This window comes from Mobula hypostoma, chromosome 20 (genome assembly GCF_963921235.1).
Source record: "Mobula hypostoma chromosome 20, sMobHyp1.1, whole genome shotgun sequence".
Lineage (NCBI taxonomy): Eukaryota > Metazoa > Chordata > Chondrichthyes > Myliobatiformes > Myliobatidae > Mobula > Mobula hypostoma.
The window spans coordinates 6,452,933-6,474,444 of record NC_086116.1 but is presented as its reverse complement, the minus strand read 5'-3'; the positions used below and the strand labels follow the sequence as shown (position 1 = coordinate 6,474,444).

Genomic DNA, 21,512 nt, shown 5'->3' with positions numbered 1-21,512 from the left:
AGGGCGAGGTGAAGGGGCGGGAGGTGGAGAGAGTATGGGAGAGAAGGAGAGCAGGAAAACCAAAGAAGAAGTGAGGGAAATGGGGAGAAGGGATGGGGGCAAGAGTGATTTGGATGTGCCATTGGTTGTCAAAAAGAATATGAAAGTAGGTGGTGAGAGTGAAGTGGTTAGCAGGAACCTGTGACTTGGACCAGAGAGTGCAAATTTCCACTGGGCATCTGTCATTAAGAGAGATGAGTCGTTTGGCAACACACCGACTCTAGAAATGAACCCTGCACCAGTCTTCAGTGGCTGTCATGTCAAATGGCTGCTCCAACTGGATCTCACCATACTGAGCTCCATCTTTCTTGCTCAGTGATAGACAACAGCCGCCGTGCTGAGGCTGACTGAATTTTGTTCCAAATATCAGTGCTTCATACGGGTTGTGTCAGACTTTCCCAGCTCTCTCAGCAGACCGATACAGCAGCCTTTATTCTATTTTTAGTTAACGTGAGATCATCAGAGTCTCTGCTGACTGGATCTTAACCTGTACCACATCCAATTTGCCTGCTTCCAATGCCGCACTCTGCTCCAAAGGTAAAAAACATCTTAAATAAGAACAGGCTTTGTTGTAAATACTCAGCAGGCTAGCTGTCTGCTGTGGAGAGAGAAACAGGATCAATATTTTATGTTTGTGATCCTTGGTTGGAATGAAGGAACACCGGAAAAGTCACATTTTAAGTTGCAGAGCGAGGAAGAGGTGGAGAGTTCAAAGGGAATGGCTCTGCTAAGGCAGAGAGTAAGGAGAATTGAATGGCATGTCACTGTCACAGGGTTTGCATGTGAAATGTCAACAAATCCTCTCCCCCCACAGATGCTGCCTGACGTGCTGAGCTCCTGTAGCAGTTGTCTGTGCAATGCTGCATTGTGGTGGTGCTGACCAGAGGAAGCTTGGGATACCAATTCCCATCCAATCCCAAAACCATATCCATCATGCCAAGGATCTTGTACCCTTCAATCAAATCACTTCTCATTCTTCCAAATGCTGGAGTATATAGCTTTGGTTTGCTTTATTGATTCCTAATCAAATTCAACACCCTGAGAATCACTCTGACAAGAAAGAGGGAGGAGATGATTGGAGGGAGTCTTGAAGTAGGATCAGAGACTACAAGGGGACGTGAACGAAGTGAAGGATGCATTTGTCAAAGATGAAGGTGATGAATGATTGGAGATGAGCCTGAAGGACAGTGTTCATGGGACTGCTGGAGAGGATCACTGATGGTTTCAGTGCAGCAGAACAGCGGCGAAGTTTGGGGCAGGACAGGTACGGGAACAGGTTTCGATCTAGTGAGGTGAAACACTGGGCAGGACGGATAAGGGAAGGGGCTTTGGCCCAGTGAGCTGAAACACTGGGCAGAGGGGTAGGAGAGCAGGCTTTGACTCAGTAAGGTGAAATACTGGGCAGGAACCAGACATGGCTAAGCTGGTAAGTCAGCGGAACTGATCAGCCAGATCCCTAGACAGAACAAGCAGCCCGAAGACAGCACAGCAAGCTGAGCAAAGTCCCTTCAGTATTAGGGCACATGAATTCCACTTTGCAATCCAGTACATAACAGGCAGGATAGACAAAGGAGAATTGGTTGATGTTGTGTATTTGGATTTTCAGAAGGCCTTTAACAAGCTACAAGCCCATAATATTACAGGAATGATTCTAGCAGGGATAAAGCAGTGGCTGATTGGCAGGAGGCAGAGTGGGAATAAAGGGAGCCCTTTCTGTTTGGCTGCCGGAGACTAACGGTGTTCCCCAGGGGTCTACGTTGGGACTGGTTCGTTTTCCATTTGGATGATGGAATTGATGACTTTGTTGCAAAATTAGCAGATGATATGAAGATAGGTGAAGGGACAGGTGGTTTTGACGAAGTAGAGAGGCTACAGAAGAACTTAGACAGATTAGGAGAAAAGGTAAAGAAACAGCAGATGGAATACAGTGTCAGGAAGTGTATGGTCATGCACTTTGGTAGAAGAAGTGACAGGAGTGACTACTTTGTAAATGGAGAGAAAATACAAAAAAAAGGTGATGTTTAATCATTGGCCCAGTGCCCACTTAAAAAAGGAAAACTTCCGACTACAGTGGCTTCTGTTACCCCCGATCTCGTGATGTGTTAAAAATAAGACAAACTGCAAATAGAAATAATACTGAGAACATCGGTTCTAAAGAGTCCTTGAAAGTGAGTCTGGAGATTGGGGAATCAGTTCAGCATTGTAGTTGTGAAGTTATCCACCACTGGCTCAGGAGCCTGATGGTTGAAGGGTAATAACTGTTCCTGAACCTGGTGGTGTGGAACCTAATGCTTCTGTACCAACTTCCTAATGGCAGAAGTGAGAAGAGTGAAGGTGGGCAGATCATCTTGCTGAAGGACCAACTAGTCAAATTCCAGTAGAAAGGTTAGTCTGTCCCCAGGCTACAGGGAGGCAGAATCTCCAGCGTTTGTTTCTGCATGTTGTTCCAACTGTTCAGCAGACTTTCTCAACTCTAAACTGCATGTCCTCTATTTTCCCTTTTCCAAAGGTGGTTTATTGAGTGACAATTATGACAAATGCAATATTACTGTACTTCATGATACCCACTATACACTTTAAATTATAACACAGTCATCTCAAAGCATTTATATTTATTGTGTTTTTATGCTGTATTGGATCTGGAGTAACAATCATTTCGTTCTCCTTTACACTTGTCGACTGAAGAGTGATAATAAACAATTTTGAACTATCCAGAACACATTCGAGGCCTTGAGGCACCCACCAGTTCTGGTAACAAGCAGACCTCTGTGAGACTCTGATATGAAGGTGGATGCTTATAAGATCATAAGACATAGGAGCAGAATTGGGCCATTTTGCCCATCAGGTCTGCTCTGCCATTTCATCATGTCTGATCCAATTTTCCTCTCAGCCCCAATCTCCTGCCTTCTCCCCGTATCCCTTCATGCCCTGATCAATCAAGAATCTATCAACCTCTGCCTTAAATATACATAAAGACTTGGCCTCCACTGTTGCCTGTGGCAAAGAATTCCACAGATTCACCACCCTCTGGCTAAAGAAATTCCTCCTTATCTCTGTGCTAATAGGACTCCCCTCTGTTCTGTGTCTGTGTTCTCTAGTCTACAACTTAGAAAACACCCTCTCTACATCCACTCTATCAAGGCCTTTCATCATTCAAGAGGTTTCAGTGAGGTCACCCCTCATTCTTCTGAATTCTAGTGAGTACAGGCCAAGAGCCACCAAATGTACTTCATACGACAAGCCATTCGATCCTGGGATCATTTTTGTGAACCTCATTTCAACCATCTCCAGTTTCAGCACATCCTTTCTAAGATAAGGGGCCCAAAACTGCTCACAATGCTTCAAGTGAGGTCTCACCAGTACTTTCTAAAGTCTCTGCATTACATCCTTGCTTTTATATTCTAGTTCTCTTGAAATGAATGCTAACAATGCATTTGCCTTCCTCACCACAGACTCAACTTGCAAATTAACCTTTAGGGTGGGTAACAGTGACTAAGCAAACTGGATTAATGTTGTAGCTGATGCAACGTGAGATGAGGAACTGCTGCGTGCCTATTCTTACAGAAACGTGGCTCCAGGGCAACATCCCATGAACCATCAATCTTAAGGCTGTCCCTCTCAGAGACTTGTACTAATATTATTTTGTGTCGGTATTTTGCTTTATAGTAACCATGTATGACTATATGTACTGTGTTTTCTGGCTTGGCCCCTGAGGAACGATGTTTCATTTAGCTGTATACACGTACATGTGTATAGTTGAATGACAATAAACTTGTACTTGAACTTGAAAAGTACAATCTTCAAAACTAACATCAATTCTTAGCTCTTGACATAACTGATTAATTAAATATAAGATCATAAAACCATAAGACATAGGAGCAGAATTAGGTCATTTGGCCCATCAATTCTGCTCCAACATTCAATCATGGCTGACCTTTTTTTTCTATCTCCTCCTCAATCCCAGTTCCCGGCCTCCTCCCCATAACCTTTGATTCGATGTCCAATCAAGAACCTATCAATCTCTGCCTTAAATACACCCAACGACCTGGCCTCCACAGTGGCACATGGCAACAAATTCCACAAATTCACCACCCTTTTGGCTAAAGAAATTTCTCCACACCTCTGTTTTGAAAGGGCGAATCTCTATCCTGAGGCTGTGCCCTCTTGTCCTAGACTCTCCCGCCATGGGAAACATCCTTTCACATCTACTCTGTCTAGGCCTTTCAACATTCGAAAGGTTTCAATGAGATCCCCTCTCATCCTTCTAAATTCCAGTGAGTACAGACCCAGAGCCATCAAATGTTCCTCATATGATAACCCTTTCATTCCTGGAATCATCCTTGTCAACCACCTCTGGATCCTCTCCAATGCCAGCACATCTGTTCCAAGATGAGGAGCCCAAAACTGTTCACAATACTCAAGATGAGGCCTCACCAGTGCTTAATAAAGCCTCAGCATCACATCCCTGCTGTTGTATTCTAGACTTCATGAAATTAATGCTAACATGGTATTTGCCTTCCTCACCACTGACTCAACCTGCAAGTTAACCTTCAGGGTGTTCTGCACAAGGACTTCCATGTCCCTCTGCATCTCAGATTCCTGGATTTTCTCCCTGTTTAGGAAATAGTCCACATATTTATTGCTACTACCAAAGTGCATGACCATGCATTTTCCAACATTGTATTTCATTTGCCACTTTCTTGCCCATTTTCCTAATCTATCTAAGTCTTTCTGCATCCTACCTATTTCCTCAACAGTACCTGCCCCGCTATCAATCTCCGTATCATCCGCAAACTTGGCAACAAAGCCATATATTCCATCATCTAAATCATTTATATACAGCAGAAAAAGAAGTGGTCCCATCACCGACCCCTGCGGAACACCACTAGTTACTGGCAACCAACCAGACAAGGATCCTTTTATTCCCACTACTGCCTCCTACCAATCAGCCAATGCTCTATGTTAGTAACTTTTCTGTAATACCATGGGCTCTTAACTTGGTAAGCAGCCTCATGTGTGGCACCTTGTCAAAGGCCTTCTGAAAGTCCAAATATACAATATCCACTGCATCGTCTTTACCTATCCTACTTGTAATCTCCTCAAAGAATTCCAACAGGTTCGTCAGGCAGGACTTTCCCTGAAGGAAACCCTGCTGACTTTGTACCATCTTGTCCTGTGTCACCAAGTACTCCATCACCTCATCCTTAACATTTGACTCTAATGTCTTCCCAACCACTGAGGTCAGGCAAACTGGTCTATAATTTCCTTTCTGCTACCTTCTTTCTTTCTTGAAGGGTGGAGTGACATTTGCAATTTCCCAGTCCTCTGGCACCATGCCAGAGTCCAAAGATTTTTGAAAGATCATTTCTAATGCCACCACAATCTCTAACGCTACCTCTTTCAGAATCCTAGGGTGCAGTTCCTCTGGTTCGGGTGACTTATGTACCTTTAGGTCTTTCAGCTTTTTAAGCTCCTTCTCTCTTGTAACAGTAACTGCACCCAGTTCTCTTCCTTCGCACACTACAACATCAGGCATACTGCTAGTGTCTTCCACAGTGAAGACTGATGCAAAATACTCGTTCAGTTCATCAGCCATCTCCTTGTCCCCTGGTATTATTTCTCCTGCCTCATTTTCTAGCGATCTTATATCCACGCTCATTTCTCTTTTATTTTTAACATACTTGTAAAAACTTTTACTGTCCACTTTGATATTATTTGCTAGCTTGCTTTCATATTTCATCTTTTCACTTCTAATGATTTTTCGTTGCTTGCTGTTGGTTTTTAAAAACTTCCTAATCCTCTATCCTCCCATTAATTTTTGCTTTGTTGTATGCCCTTTCTTTTGTTTTTACAATAGCTTTGACTTCCCCTGTCAGCCACGGTTGTTTTATTTTGCCATTTGAGAATTTCTTCATTTTTGGAATACACATGTCCTGCACCTTCCTCATTTTTCCCAGAAATGCACACCACTGCTGCTCTGCTGACATCCCTGCCAGCAGTTACTTCCAATTTACTTTGGCCAACTCCTCTCTCATACTGCTGTAATTTCCCTTACTCCACTGATAGACTGCTACATCAGACTTTACTTTCTCCCTATCAAATTTCAAGTTGAACACAATCAAATTGTGATCACTGGTTCCTTAGGGTTCTTTTACCTTAATTGCCTAATTAACCTAATTGCCTCCGGTTCATTACATAATACCCAATACAGTATAGCCGATCCCCTAGTAGGCTCAACAACAAACTGCTCTAAAAAGCCATCGCTTAGGCATCCAATAAACTCACTCTCTTGAGATCCATTACCAATCTGATTTTCCCAATTGATCCGCATGTTAAAATTTCCCATGACTACCATAACATTGCCCTTTTGACTTGTCTTTTCTATTTCCTGCTGTAACCTGTGGCCCATCTCCCAGCCATTATATAACTGCCATCAATGTCCTTTTACCCTTGCAGTTTCTTAACTCAACCCACAAGGATTCAATACTTTCCGATCCTATGTCACATCTTTCTACTGATTTGATGCCATTCTTTACCAGTAGAGCCACACCACCCCCTCTGCCTACTTCCCTATCCCTCGGATATAACATGTAACCTTGGACATTCAGCTGCCAACTACAATCATCCTTCAGCCATGATTCAGTGATGGCCACAACATCATACCTGACAATCTGTAATATTGCAACAAGATCATCCACCTTATTTCTTATAATACACGCACTTAGATCAAACACCTTGAGTACCATATTTGCTATCCTTTCTGATTCTGCATCCCTAATGATTTGATACTCAGCCTGTTGGCTGCGACTATGTCCCATCACCTGCTTGCCCTTCCTGACAGTCTGACTGCACACTATCTTTACTTTTTTACCATCTGTCCTATCCTGAGTCCCATCGCTCTGGTTCCCACCCTCCTGCCAAAATAGTTTAAACCCTACCCAATAGCTCTAACAAACCTGCCCACAAGAATACTGGTCCCCCTCAGGTTCAGGTGCAAACCATCACTTTTGAACAGGTCATACCTCCCCCAGAAGAGATCCCAATGATCCAGGAACCTCAAGCCCTGCCCTCTATACCAGCTTCTCAGCCACACATTTATCCTGTTTCTACCCTCATTGGCACGTGGCACAGACAGCTTTCCAGAAATTACTACCTGGGAGGTCCTGCTTCTCAGCTTTCTCTAAATTCTCTTTTCAGGACCTCATTACTTTTTCTTCCTATGTCATTGGTACCAATATGTACCAAGGCATTTGGCTTCTCTCCCTTCCTCTCCAAAATGTGGAGACATCCTGACCCTGGCATCTGGGATGCAACATACCATCCGCGTGTCCCGTTCACTGACCATTGAAAAAGATACGTTTTATTAGTTTAAGAGGTACAAAGACATCATCCAGTCAGAGCTAATTAAGACCTTTACCTCTCTTTTTGCAAAGGCCATACAAATAACACCAATTACAAAGGCTTCATAACAACCATTTGATACATTTCCATTGCTCCCCACTATTTTACAGTTCATGCAAGTTATTGAAATTAAAACCATTCGAATACCACATTTTAAAAAGTGAAGCTCCTTGGATTCTTTGATACCCTCAATGAGTTCTATCATTAAGGTCCAAAATCAATATTTTAAATGTCACACAACTTTTGAAATTAATGGATCAAAGTATAAAAATATTATTTTTACATTAGTACCTTTGGAAACATGTTGATATCAAAAGGTCAAATGCATTCAGAATGGCTTTAAGAGAATGAAGAGAGTATTTAGTCAAAGAAATGTGACTGAGACTCAGAAAGCAGAGCTTTGGGTAGGTAACAAGCCTCCCCATCCCCTTCCCCTGCCCCAGCCAAGAAGGCAAAGTACCCATTGCTTTTTCTGCCACTTCTTCCCCGCTCTTCTTCACCGAAACGACTCCGATCTCCCGTATAAGCTTCACACCACGGACTGTGCTCGAGGTGCTGTTGTGCAGTGGTTGAAGAAAACTTACTCCAGTTTCTCCAGGAATCATTTATTCAGCACCGTGCCCCCGCTTTGCACGCTGTCTTTACTTTGCCCAAAGTTGAACAATTGATTTATGGTTCATTATAATATGTGTAACCCGAAGAAATGATTACAAGAACAGAAGGTGACCATGTGGTCTCTCAAGTTGGATCAAAGTTGATTAACATCTCAACTCTAATTACATTACTTATGATTATTATCTATTGATAATGATACAGGAGGCCATTGAATGTATCCCTGCTCCCAAGAATGTAATCCCATTATTCCCATTCCCTCTTCTCCTTAGATGATTATACTCCTGAAACTTGCTTCCTTTCACATACCCACCATCTCCTTTGGTTTATTTTGCAATACCAAAGGTAATTTACACTGGCCAATTAACCCAGCTGCAAACACCACATGGACAGCACCCATTGTCAAGATCGAACCCAGGCCCCTGAGGCTAGAAGGCAGCAGCACTAACAGCTGTGCCACTGACAAGCCCCCTACTGGAACCGGCCAGTGATGCTGATGTCCACATCTTCTTAGAAGCGTGTTTTGGATTTTCACTGCCCTTTTAGTGGATAAGATATATCTGCACTTCAGGCCTCATTGGCCCAATTCTGGATTGTTCAATTACTGCTCTAGGTTTCCTTACCAAGAAGAAGTTTGATGGAGTCCCGTAGAGTTCTTTCATCATTTCAAACACAAAGATCTGACCTAACGATAAGGACACACGAACTCATCTGAATGTGAACGTGTACGGCCTAAGTACAGGAAGATGGGAATGTAGAGGAGAAGTAGTGGAAAGACTAATGGCAAGGCAACAGAGGCAAATGCACAGAGAATAACCTCAGGCAGATCACGAGAGACCCTCTAGCCACATAGACTGCTTTTAAACTGCACTATTGTTCTGTGGTCACCACCTTGCAACCAAATGAGAAAAAAAAGCGCTCAGGACTAATGGCACAAAGTACAAACTGTACCAAAGTTAAGAACGAAACCCATTTTATTCTCCCCACACTCTCATCAACCTCCCCAGATTCTAAAACTCGCCTACACACAGTGGCCAATTAATCTGCTAAACTAATTAATCTACCAAACCCATGTCCTTAGCATGTGGAACTGGAGCACTGAGAGGAAACCCACATGGTCACGGAGGAGAACGTGCAAACTCCATACAGGCAGCACCAGAGGTTGGGATTGACCCAGGATGTGACTCCACCAGCTGCGCAGCTTTCCCCAAAGTATTTGCAAACATCTTCTAAAGTAGTGATTCCATCTCAGCCTCTGTCTAGCATTACTAAATCCAGACTTCAGCCCATTTGGTTTTGTCCTTGTGGCATAAGGAAATGGCCAAGGACATCAAACACAGCAAAGGCTATGGAGGAGCGGTGGAGGGTGGGGTTCAACAACTCCTGATTCAACTGCAGATCTGGAGCAATAAATAATCTGCTGGAGGAACTTTGTGGGTTGAGGAAGGGAATTAACTATGCAGGGTTTCAACTCGAAGCCTTAAAGTAATTTTCCAGCTCCATAAAACCCTGGTTGGACCATACTTGAATGTTGTGTTCAGTTCTGGTTGCCTCATTACAGGTAGGATGTGGAAGCTTTAGAGAGTATGCAGAGAAGATTTACCAGGATGCTGACTGGATTAGAGAGCATGTCTTATGAGGAAAGGTTGAGCAAGCTGAGGCTTTTCTCTTTGGAGAGAAGGAGGATGAGAGGTGACTTGATAGAGGTGTACGAGATGGTAAGAGGCATAGATTGAGTGGATAGCAGCGACTCTTTCCCCAGGGCAGAAATGGCTAGTACCGGGGGAATAATGTAAAGATTACTGGAGGAAATATAAAGGGGATGTTATAGGTAAGTTTCTTACACAGAGATTGCTGGGTGTGTGGTGGTAGAGGCAGGCACATTAGGGACATTTAAGAAGCTCTTTGATAGGCACATGGATGATAGAACAATGGAGGGTTATGTTGGAGGGAAGGGTTAGATTGATTTTAAAGTAGGTTTTAAGGTCAGCACCACATTGTGGGCCAAAGGGCCAGTACTATGCTATAATGTTTTATGTTGTATGAAATGTCAATAGCTCCTACCCTCCCAACAGAAGCTACTCAACCCGCTGGCTTCCTTCAGCTGACTATTTGTTGATCCTGGTTGTATTCACGGCTCATTGTTTATTATATCCTCTGCTGAGCTGAGCTATTTCATTAGAACTAGAAGCACATCACCTACCCAACAACAGATAAAACCACCAATGTATATCGATGTAGAGTTGGGTAAACCTAACCTGGCCAATAACCACTCATCAGTAAAGTAATGGGAAGTGCTGCTGAACCAGACCTATCGGCTAATGACTCTCTGATGCTCAGCTGGGTTTCAGAAGTGGGCCTCCGCTCAAAGACTACATTACAGAATTGGGCAGATGAAGCAAATTCCAGTGGTGAGGTGTGAATGACCAGCCTTGACATCAAAGCAGCATATGACCAAGTGGATCAAGGTGGAGCCATTATGGTATTGTTGGACCCAGTGTAATGGAAGTAAAGGCCAGTCATTGCAGCCCTTGGACATCCCTGCTGGACCTTGATCTCCCATTTTCGGCTGGTGGGTGGAAAAACTGCAGGAATGGGGCAAGCCATGGATGAGTGCACAAGACCTGAGTCTGGGTCAGAAGTCTTTGGCGACCTTCAAACCACACCAGACAAGAAGCTCTGCGCCACATGGGAATAGACCGTAACCATCTCCAACAAGAGAATATCAGCATGGACAGGATGGGCCGAAGAGCCTGTTTCTGTGCTGTAGTGCTCTATGACTCTATCTAATTATTACTGGTGTTTACCACTAATTAGGGCAATCACATACTGGGGCTACAATGGAGATCAGGAGTTGGGGTTTCTGTGGCTGTATCATCTCCAAGTTGAAGTAAAGGGCATAAGCACCACTCTCCGCTGGACTGAAGGCTGAAGCAGGAACAATCCTCAATGGACAACTCTCAACATAGCCTGGAGTTGTGGGGACACTTGCAGGATATACAATCTAAGGGGTACACTCCGGCAAATTAGTGGCCCCTCTCACATCCGTGACACCGCCTGCCCACAAAGATGAGAGGCACCACCCGAGCTTCAACGTGTACTTTGACTGCAGCGGCTGAAGCAAGAGGATGTCCATTCCCACCACGTTCTCGGGGATTGGAAATCTAATACTTACACCACCACCCCCTAAGTGAATGAATCAAGTTAAAAATAATCAGTCACTGTCTTGTAGTCAGCCATCAGTCACCGATGTGTTCATTGTGGACACACATTGCATGAAGATTATAGAATGCAGGCTGAGTTACAGAGTGGCTGTATAATGGACACCCCTAGGGTGGATATGAGAGCAGGTCTCTGGCCATTTGTGAGTCCGTCTCAATGGCTTTCATCCAGTTATTAAGGCATTTGATTCCAAATATGATGTCAAAAATCATTACAATCCTGTTTAAATAGGTCCTGAATTCAGAAAGTCTTCAGTGAGCTGTCTCATGATGGTTCACGTGAGGTGTGTTGGATCCGAGAAATCCCAGACGCTGTTTGTTCTTCCTTTGCTCCGTCATCTATAGAATAAAACAAAACTCATGTCAGAACACAGGCCATTCAATCATCAGGGCTGTACTGGCCCTTTGAAGGCACTATTCAGTTAGTCCCTGCTCCTACTCATGGCCATGATATTTACTTTTCTTTTTCAAGTACAAATCCAGCTCCTCTTGGGAAGTGATTATTGAATCTGCTTCCCTCCTCCACCCTTTCCAGAATTGTATTTCTGATCTTAAATTCTGCATTCTGGATCGTCTGGACATCCCTGAATGAAGATATTCCTCCTCATCTCAGGTCTAAAGGTGCAATCTTTTATCCTGTGCCCGAGGATCTCAAACTCTTGTACCAGTAGAAATATCCTCCCCAAGTCCACCTCTATCCAAGTCTTTCAGTATTCGGTAGCTTTCAATGAGGTTCACCTCTCCCTACTATTCCCCCACCCCAGACCCAGAAATCTATCAACTATAGGTCTGGAGCCTTTAAATGTTCCTTATATGTCAAACCTCTAATTTCAGGATCATTCTTGTGAACCTCACTAGGACCAGTATTTCCTTCCTTAGAATTGGGGCCCAAAATTGTCACAGTATTCCAAATGTGGTCTGACTAGCACATTATAAAACATCAGCACTACATCCTTACCTTTATAAGACCATAGGACCATAAGACATAGAAGCAGAATTAGGCCATTTGGTCCATTGAGTCTGCTCCGTCATTCAATTAAGGCTGATCCTTTCTTCCCCTCCTCAACCCCATTCCCCGGCCTTCTCCCCATAACCTTTGATGCTGTGTTCCGCAGGGGTCAGTGTTGGGACCACTTCTTTTTATGCTGTATATCAATGATTTAGGTGATGGAATAGATGGCTTTGTTGCCAAGTTTTCGGATGATACGAAGATTGGTGGAGGGGGGATAGTGCTGAGGAAATAGGTAGGATGAAGAAGGACTACGACAGATTAGAGAATATGCAAGAAAGTGGCAAATGAAATACAATGTTGGAAAATGCATGGTCATGCACTTTGGTAGAAATAAATGTGCAGGCTATTTTCTAAATGGAAAGAAAATCCAAAAATCTGAGATACAAAGGGACTTGGGTGTCCTTGTGCAGAACATCCTAAAGGTTAACTTGCAGGTTGAATTGGTGGTGAGGAAGGCAAATGCAATGTTAGCATTCATTTCAAGAGGTCTAGAATACAAGAGCAGGGATGTGATGCTGAGGTTTTATAAGGCACTGTGAGGCTTCATCTTGAGTAATGTCAACAGTTTTGTGCTCCTCATCTAACAAAAGATGTGGGGCATCTAGTCACTGACAACCAACCAGAAAAGTATCCTTTTGTTCCCACTCACTGCCTCCTCTAATCATGTTCATAACTTTTCTGTATTACCACGGGCTTTTAACTTAGTAAGCAGCCTTATGTGTGGCACCTTGTCAAAGGCCTTCTGAAAGTCCAAATGTACAACATCCACTGCATTCCCTTTATCTGTCCTACTTTTAATCTCCTCAAAGAATTCCAACAGGTTCATCAGGCAAGTTTCCCTTAAGGAAACCATGCTGATTTTGTCCTATCTTGTCCTGTGTTACCAAGTACTCCATAACCTCATCCTTAATAATTGACTCCAACATCTTCCCAACCACTGAGGTCAGTCTAACTGGTCTATAATTTCCTTTCTGCTGCCTTCCTCCTTTCTTAAAGAGCAGAGTGACATTTGCAATTTTCCAGTCCTCTGGCACATTGCCAGAGTCCAATAATTTTTTGATCATTGCTAATGCCTCTACAATCTCTAACGTTACCTCTTTCAGAACCTTAGGGTGCAGTTCATCTTGTCTGGGTGACTTATATAACCTTAGGTTTTTCAGGCTCAATGACAAACTGCTCTAAAAACCCATCTCGTAGACATTCAACAAACTCACTCTCTTGAGATCAATTACCAAGCTGATTTTCCCAATCGACCCGCATGTTGAAATCTCCAATGACTATCATAACATTGCCCTTTTGGCACGCCTTTTCTATTTCCTGTTATAATCTGTGGTCTACATCCCAGCTACTGTTGGAAGGTCTGTATATATCTGCCGTCAGGGTCCCTTTACCCTTGCAGTTTCTTAACTCAACCCACAAGGATTCGACATCTTCTGATCCTGTGCTACATCTTTACCAGCAGAGCCACGCCACCCCCTCTGCCTGCGTTCCTATCCCTCCAATACAATGTGTAACCTCGGGCGTTCAGCTCCCAACTACAACCATCCTTCAGCCACGATTCAGAGATGGCCACAACTTCATACCTGGCAATCTGTAATAGTGCAACAAGATCATCCACCTTATTTCTTATACTCGTGCAATGAGATATAACACTTTTGAGTACTATATTTGCTACCCTTTTTGATTTTTCATCCCTAATGCACTGATACTTGCTCTGCTGGCTGCGATTTTGTCTTATCATCTGTCTGTCCTTCCTGACAGCCTGACTGTCAGGAAGACTGTTCTAGTTAAGTTCTGGTCTTCTTGAAATGAATGCTAACATTGCATTTGCCTTCCTTATTACTGAATCAACCTGTAAGTTAACTTTCAGGGGCTCCTGAGCCAAGTGCCTTTGTACCTCCGATTTCTAAATTCTCTTTTTATTTATAAAATGGTCTGCACCTGCATTCTTCCTACCAAACTGCATGACCCTACTCTTCCCTATGCTGTATTCCATCTTCTTTGCTCATTCTCCTAATCTGTCCAAGTCTTTCTGTAGATTCCCTGTCACCACAACACTACCTGCCCCTCCATCTGTTGTATATTGTCCGTTTTCTCATTTTACTTTGGTGGCATGTTTTACTTTTTACTGTTTCTACATCATAGAATAACAAAGGCCCGGCCACACTTGTCAGACTTTTGCCTCCACATCTGCAACACTTCATCTCTACCAGCCTTCCCTGTTCCAATATCCTTCTCCCTTCAACCAACAGTGTGAGCTGCATGGTTTCCACAAATCTGACCTCTACTTAAGACAAATTTCTCCAGGTTTTTGACCCATCTTTTTACACTTAAACTTAGATCCAAACTTATGCTCATTGGTTGGGATATAGTCATCTAAGGGAAGACCTTCTCCACTGTCACCAAAGGTACTCAGTAACAATCTCACCCTGTCCATCAACATGGGTCAATACACTGCCCACCTTTTCAGAACCAGCATTTCACTCCATTAAAGCTAGGTGGGGATAAATGACTGCAGGGCAGGTAGTTTGCACCTTCAGATTGATGCCCAGAGGGTGCAGATAACATATATCTTTTGTCTACATTGAAATAGAAAGGACCTCCTTGCCAATTTGGTGTTCCTGGATGGTCCCACCGAGTTGCTTGGCCAACAGCAGGAACTTGCTCTGAGATAGTATTAGAGTTTGAGGGACACTGGCCAACTTTAAGAGATTTTCTTACCTGTTCTTTCAGTTCTGAAAGTTGATTTGACAGTTGTTCCACTAGAAACATGGTTGATTCTAATTTATCTTGCAAACATCTGATTTCATTCTGCTCACTATCACTTTCATTACTGACCAAAGATATGGCACGCATCCGAGGGAACCAGTCCAAGTTCTTCTCCTGTAACCAATTAGAGGCATTAACAGTTAAGACTTGAGAGCCAAGCAGAAACTTTTCTTTTGTTGGTATAACCGATTGTTCATTTATCCAAAGTAAAAGCAACTTGCAGATTTTAAAAGAGTTTTTACGATCTTGATACTTGCCACGGTATCATTCAGACAATTAACTAATCACTGCAGTAATGATAGAAATCTATGTGTTTATTAGCAATAGACATATTCATATAACTACATGCATTTTGTTGTGGTTTTGACTCAGGAAAAAAAATTAAAAGCACTTCATGGAATCAAATACTTGCTGAGGCAAGTAAGGTGGTATATGAAGAAATGGCAAAAAAGTTAGTTAAGAGGAAGTGACTGAAAAGGATGCTAAGTCTATGTCCAAAGGATGAACCACAGATGGTGGAATAAAGAACTGGAATTTGTGAAAGAGGCACTATATCACATCCTCATTACCTTCCCCTGCATTTTATCACTAGTGGTTAATAGGAACATAGGTAGATGGCTGATGAAGGAGAAGCCAGGTAAATTGTAGATGCTCTTTTATTCAGATGAATAAAAAGTGTTTCCACTTATCACCTCCCAGCCTCTGGCACTACTCCTATCCTCCCCTCCTTCATCTGTCTATCATCCCTCCTCATCTAATCCACTTATCGCCTGTCAGCTCTCACTCTACCCTTTCCAAGATGCTTTTATGTCAACTATCTCCCCTCCAACTTCCAGTTGTATGAAAAGTCTCAACCCAAAACCTCCACGGTCCATTACCCCTCTGCAGAGAAGCTGCTGAGTTCCTCCAGCATTTTGTGTTGCTCCATATTCCAACATCTGCAGCCTCTCATGACTCCATACCGACCTTACCCAAGCAGAATCTGCACTTCTCCCTGTAAAGGTCCATCTCACCCGTTCATGGGGGTGGTTGCAAAGAGTCACATGGATATGTTCAACAGTGCAGTCCCTGTCAGACCTATTATTGTTGGAATGTTTGGGAATGAAGAAATGATGCTGTGCAAATGTTGTAAGCTAATGTAAGGATATGCTTGAACTGGTGAACAAATATAATATCATGTACAACTATTGCATAACCACTTATTTTATGAATAAACTATAGTTTTAGAAAATATAAACAAAGGCAGGTAATTTGTAATTTGTACATGCATGATTCCAACATAAAATTAGCAAAACAAGCTACAAATATTCACTTTTTAGTCCTTACAATTGCATACAAATTCAATACTGACTTAGAATGAAAGATAGGATAAATGGCTTCCAATGCATGTAAATAATTCAGTGGGGATATAATTCACCATAAAATCACTTGAATGAGAATGTCAAAGAAAATTCTACATTGTGATCAGACAATGAGACCAGGGTAAGACCTCTTCCTCTCTCCCAATGTACAGCAGTTAGCCATGTTTGGAACTTATGAAAGTATTATTAAATCTGTGCTTTCTCAATTGATTCAATTGGATTCCATTTTACCAAATGAAAAGTCCTGCTACAATGTGCTAACGAAATACAGTCTTTATTCTTTAAAGAATTCATTATTTGTTCAAATTAATTGTCCAATCAACTGATGAAGGGACTTAGTATGGAAGGTGGTGAGAGAGGTCATAGGCAGAATTCAAGAGCTTGATCCATAAAGCCACCTAATGGCTAAATCTTCAAACTACATTGTGTCTGATTTTATAAAGATTAAAAAAAAGATGAAAAGGTTAGATGACGTAACATATCCAAAACTTACTAACCCTAACCATACATCTTTGGAATGTGGGAGGAAACCAGAGCACCCAGAGGAAACCCATGCCTCACAGGGAGAACATACAAACTCCTTACAGACAGCGGTGGAAATTGAACCTTGATCTTACGGCTAGCTGCTGTGAAGTGTTGTACTAACTGCTACGTATCCATGCCACTCTACACATCACAAAATTGAGCAAGAAAGATTGAAACAGATATTTGTATTTGACCTAAGAATGTTGGCTAAAAAGTTGAAAATGAAATACAACCTTGACAGCAGCATCTATCACTGCTCCCTTATAATCACTGGATCAAAATCCTAGAACTCATAACACTGTGAGTTCAATCTTAAGCAGGTCCACATGGCAGCTCACCTTCTGAAGAGAAGTTAGGATGGGTAATAAATGCTGGCTTTCCCAGGGATGGGTAATAAATGCTGGCTTTCCTGGGGATGGGTAATAAATGCTGGCTTTCCCAGGGATGGACAAGAAATGCTGGCTTTCGCAGGGATGGATGGGTAATAAATGCTGGCTTTCCCGGGGATGGGTAATAAATGCTGGCTTTCTCAGGGATGGGCAATAAATGCTGGCTTTCCCGGGGATGGGCAATAAAAGCTGGCTTTCCCGGGGATGGGTAATAAATGCTGGCTTTCCCGGGGGTGGGTAATAAATGCTGGCTTTCCCAGGGGTGGGTAATAAATGCTGGCTTTCCCAGGAATGGGCAATAAATGCTGGCTTTCCCAGGGATGGGTAATAAATGCTGGCTTTCCCAGGGATTGGTAATAAATGCCACCATTGTCAGAGACAAGCATTAAATAATATATAGAGGGATCTCTGAAGTATAGAAGTATTTCAATGCCCAAGTGCATTGCTCTCTGAAAGTGGATGCACAGTTTGATGGTATGGAAAAGATAACTTGTGGCCTGCTTGCCTTAATTAGTTGAGGCATTGCATTCAAGAATCAGGAAGGTATATTGCAGCTTTATAAAATCTGTTTATGCTGCGTCTTGCATATTGCATTCAATTCTGGTTGCCCCATTATAGAAAGGATGTAGAGGCTTTGGTGAGGCTCCACAACCACATCACCTAGATCATCAGCTTTCATACCTAAAAGCACTTACCATCTGGCTCAAGGCCAGTTTCTATGCCACTCTTATCAGACTCTTGAATGGATAGAAGATTGTAGAGACACATAGTACAGAACGAAGCCCTTCAGACCTTCACACAGGTGTTTACCCAAGCAAAGCCAATGCACCTAAGCTAGTGATACAGGTTACAAAGCAAATAAAGTAGCTAACTGGCAGTGTTAACATTTTATAGCTCACCTTTATCATCTGTGCGACGTAACTTTCTGGTCCTGTGTATTCAGTTGGGTCCTTGACCTTGATTAAGACAATGAAGTATAAATAGTGCCACATATTATGTTCAAACTTGATGTGCTCTTCAAAGGACACCGTCTTGTTGTCAAACTTGTCTCTTTCGAGCCCTGAGAACAAAGTGTACGAGGGAGAATGTGTTAGCATGTCTTATTGGTCTCGGTCAAGATTATGGCTCAGACTTAGTTGCTTCTTAGGCTCGTAGGGTTGGTTTTGGGGACAGAGGAGGGAGTCAGGGATCAAATCATGGATGTGAGGGAATTACAGGACCAGGCTGGAGTCTAAGTATTTGCTCCACGTTAGAAGGCCAGTGATGTAGATGTAATCCGATGTCAAACTTGCAGACTAGCGAGGATGAGGGTAGCTGCCCCCTATGCACACTATGGAGTTCAAGCCTAGCTTTTAGGGTCCTGGCATCATTGAGTCTGGAGTTTGAGACCCGGAGTTCAGATCCTCATCCAACATCCTCATTTGTCATCATCGGCAAGTCCTGGGTCAATATCGAGATCAAAGTCTGAAGGTCAATTGGAAGTCTCGGTCAAAGCCCAAAAGTTGATTGGAAGTCCTAAAATCGAGGTCCGATAGTCAAAGCCTCAAGTCTGCAAATGTCTGCAAGCCCACAGTCCACTGGAAAAGTCGAAGGCCCAGTATCTGTGAATCCACAAGTCTGCTGGAGGCTGGAGGCTGCAGACAGCCTGCCCTGTGGTTAGTGGACTGCGTATTGGCGTGGGTGAGTGGGAGACAGAAAATGGGCTCCCTTTATTGTTGCTGCTTTGTAACTTGGTAAGTTCTGTTTCATTATGTTGTGTGTTGTCCCGCCGAGCATGTTGGGTATGCTTTGTTGCCATGAACGTGTGGCCATGCTTGCACACTGCCCACAGCGCACCCTAGGGTGTGTTGGTTGTCAACGCAAAGAGTGCATTTCTCTATATGCTTAGGTGTGCATGTGATAAATAAATCTGAGTCTGCATCTGCCTACAGGCTGATGAAGGGCGGGCCTCAGTGGTTTTGCTGCCTGGTGCTTTGAGTGTCTCAATGCATTACAGGGCTCTGCACAATATGATTTAATATTTAACACACCGAGGCACTGGAGGAACCCAGTGGGTCAGCCCTGCCTTGCGAAACTCTTCCAATATCTTTGGTGCTGTTCTGGATTTCCAGCCTCTTCAGTCTCTTGAGGATCCTTATGACTCACAGTCTATCCGTCAGTGAGACATCAAACCTCCAAACAAGTCACGAGGTTCAAGCGGGTGAGAAAGAACAAGAATTCGGTTGCTTTACTCCAAGGTTTGTGGCTCCATCAGCTCTGCTACGACTCAGACATCCCTTATTGTCCTGCCTTTGGTTAATATAAGGAATAGTGGAAGAGGTAGGTCATGCCCTTGAGTCTGTTCTGCCAGCCAACAAGGTCAAGGACCAACTCTATTCGTCATGTATATTTACACATACATACCTGTAATGCACATTCACATGCATTAGGAATTTGTTGTGGTGTGCTGCTCAGGGAGTGACATGCAACATTCAACAATTATAAAGATTAAAGAATTATATTAAAAATAAATTTAAAGGGTAAAGGATGTATGTAGAATAAAACATTCACAAATACATAAACACCAGCATGTATTTATAATGTAAACAGCTTTATAAAAAGTGGTTTAAAGTGTTTACAGTGCAGTGACTGAGGTAATAGATAGAAGGGATGGGGGTGGGGGTGTTGTGGGCTAACTAGAATGGTTGATCAGAGTAACTGACTTGGGGAAGACATTTTTAAGATGGTGTGAAGTTTTTGTTGTGTTCACAACCGATTTAGACCTGGCTCATGGGAATGGCCATTGCTTCCAATGTTAATTATAAACCCAAGGATACAGGATCACTAAGCGTTTCTGTTCATGAGCAAAGCAAGACTGACTTTGAACATAGAGCCTAGAACAGGGGCGGTGAACCTTTTTGAGAGCGTGTGCCCAAAGTGACAATAACCTTCTAAAAAACACATTGTCCAACGCCACATGTTCTCACAACTGTCCAGCTATGAAAATATTTCACTGCGCTTGTGTTGTAAAAAATCATTCCCTGCCTCATTTGGCAGTAAAGATAATCATTATGTATCTTTTTATTATGGGTGTGGTTTAAAGAATCAAAGAGCGGCCGACAGAATTTGTGCGTGTGGCGTAGGTTTGCCTCCCCATGCCATTGAACAGTGTAGGAACAATGACCACGATCCTGAATTAATCAAGCTTGCACATGATTTTTGTCCCTCCATTCCCTGCGGATTACTGCATCTATCTCTTAAACTGCTCCTGCTTTATCGATACCACCTCTGGCAGCCCAATTCAGGCACACAACACTGTGTAAAAACTTGTTGCACACATCACCTTTAATCTTCCCTCTCTCACCTTAAATACATGCCCTCTAGTATTTAACATTTCTACCCTGGGAAAATGTCTACCTTATCCTTGCCTCTGATATTTTACAAACATTTTGCAGTCTCCCCTCAGCCTCTGGCACACTAGTTAAAACAACCCTAGTTTGTCCAACCCCTCCTTACAGCACAGTCCTCTAATCCAGTTGGTATCCTGGTAAACCCCTTCTGCACCCTCTCCACAGCCTTCATATTCTCCCTATAGTGGGGCAACCAGAAATGCACACAATACTCCAAGCGCAGATGAACCAAAGTTTAATAAGGCTGCAACATAACCTTTCCACATAACTCAGTAAAACCAGAAAAGCTTTATAAATCAGAGCAGTGATGGTTGAAAAGTCTCTGAACATTGAGACTGTGCTAAATGTTGCTATTGTAATCTGTGTGGAGGTTGAATCAGTCTGGTCTGCAGGCATTTTATTGGGGAGAACAATGGGGGAACTGGTTAACTATGAGTGTCAGTTTTCCTGATGTAACTGTTGACATTGAGCTCTACCTCGCCTGACCCCATCACTGTCTCCAAGCGGTCACGCTGCTTGCCTGACACACAGTTTGAGAACTTCCTCCGGTTAAATACTGGGATGACTGAGAGGATTGTCTCCTGAGCCACCCACCGATTCCCTTCCCCAACCACTGACTCCATTCCTGTCCCCGGTTTCCGAACCGAAACTGAAGGAGGCTGTTTGCATCGCTGGCTCCAGACCACATGGCCCATGCCATCATTTCAGCTGCTCTCTTTCCATCTCAGCCACACTGCCCAGCTGTGTCCTTCCAGCAGCTGATCAGTGCCCCACCTTGGCTCGCGTTTTTCACG

General features: G+C 43.1%; 1 protein-coding gene across 1 annotated transcript in view; it reads right to left on the bottom strand.

Moving 5' to 3' along the window:
- Positions 1 to 7,053: 7,053 nt before the first annotated feature.
- itpr2 (inositol 1,4,5-trisphosphate receptor, type 2) overlaps positions 7,054 to 21,512 on the bottom strand; it is a 324,764-nt gene continuing 310,305 nt past the window's right edge. The window contains exons 55-57 of the mRNA XM_063072308.1: positions 18,229 to 18,389; positions 15,007 to 15,168; positions 7,054 to 11,612 (exon numbers count right to left, since the gene is read on the bottom strand). Coding sequence (XP_062928378.1) covers positions 11,526 to 11,612; positions 15,007 to 15,168; positions 18,229 to 18,389 — 410 coding nt within the window. The 3' untranslated portion in view covers positions 7,054 to 11,525. The remainder of the gene's footprint in view (positions 11,613 to 15,006; positions 15,169 to 18,228; positions 18,390 to 21,512) is intronic.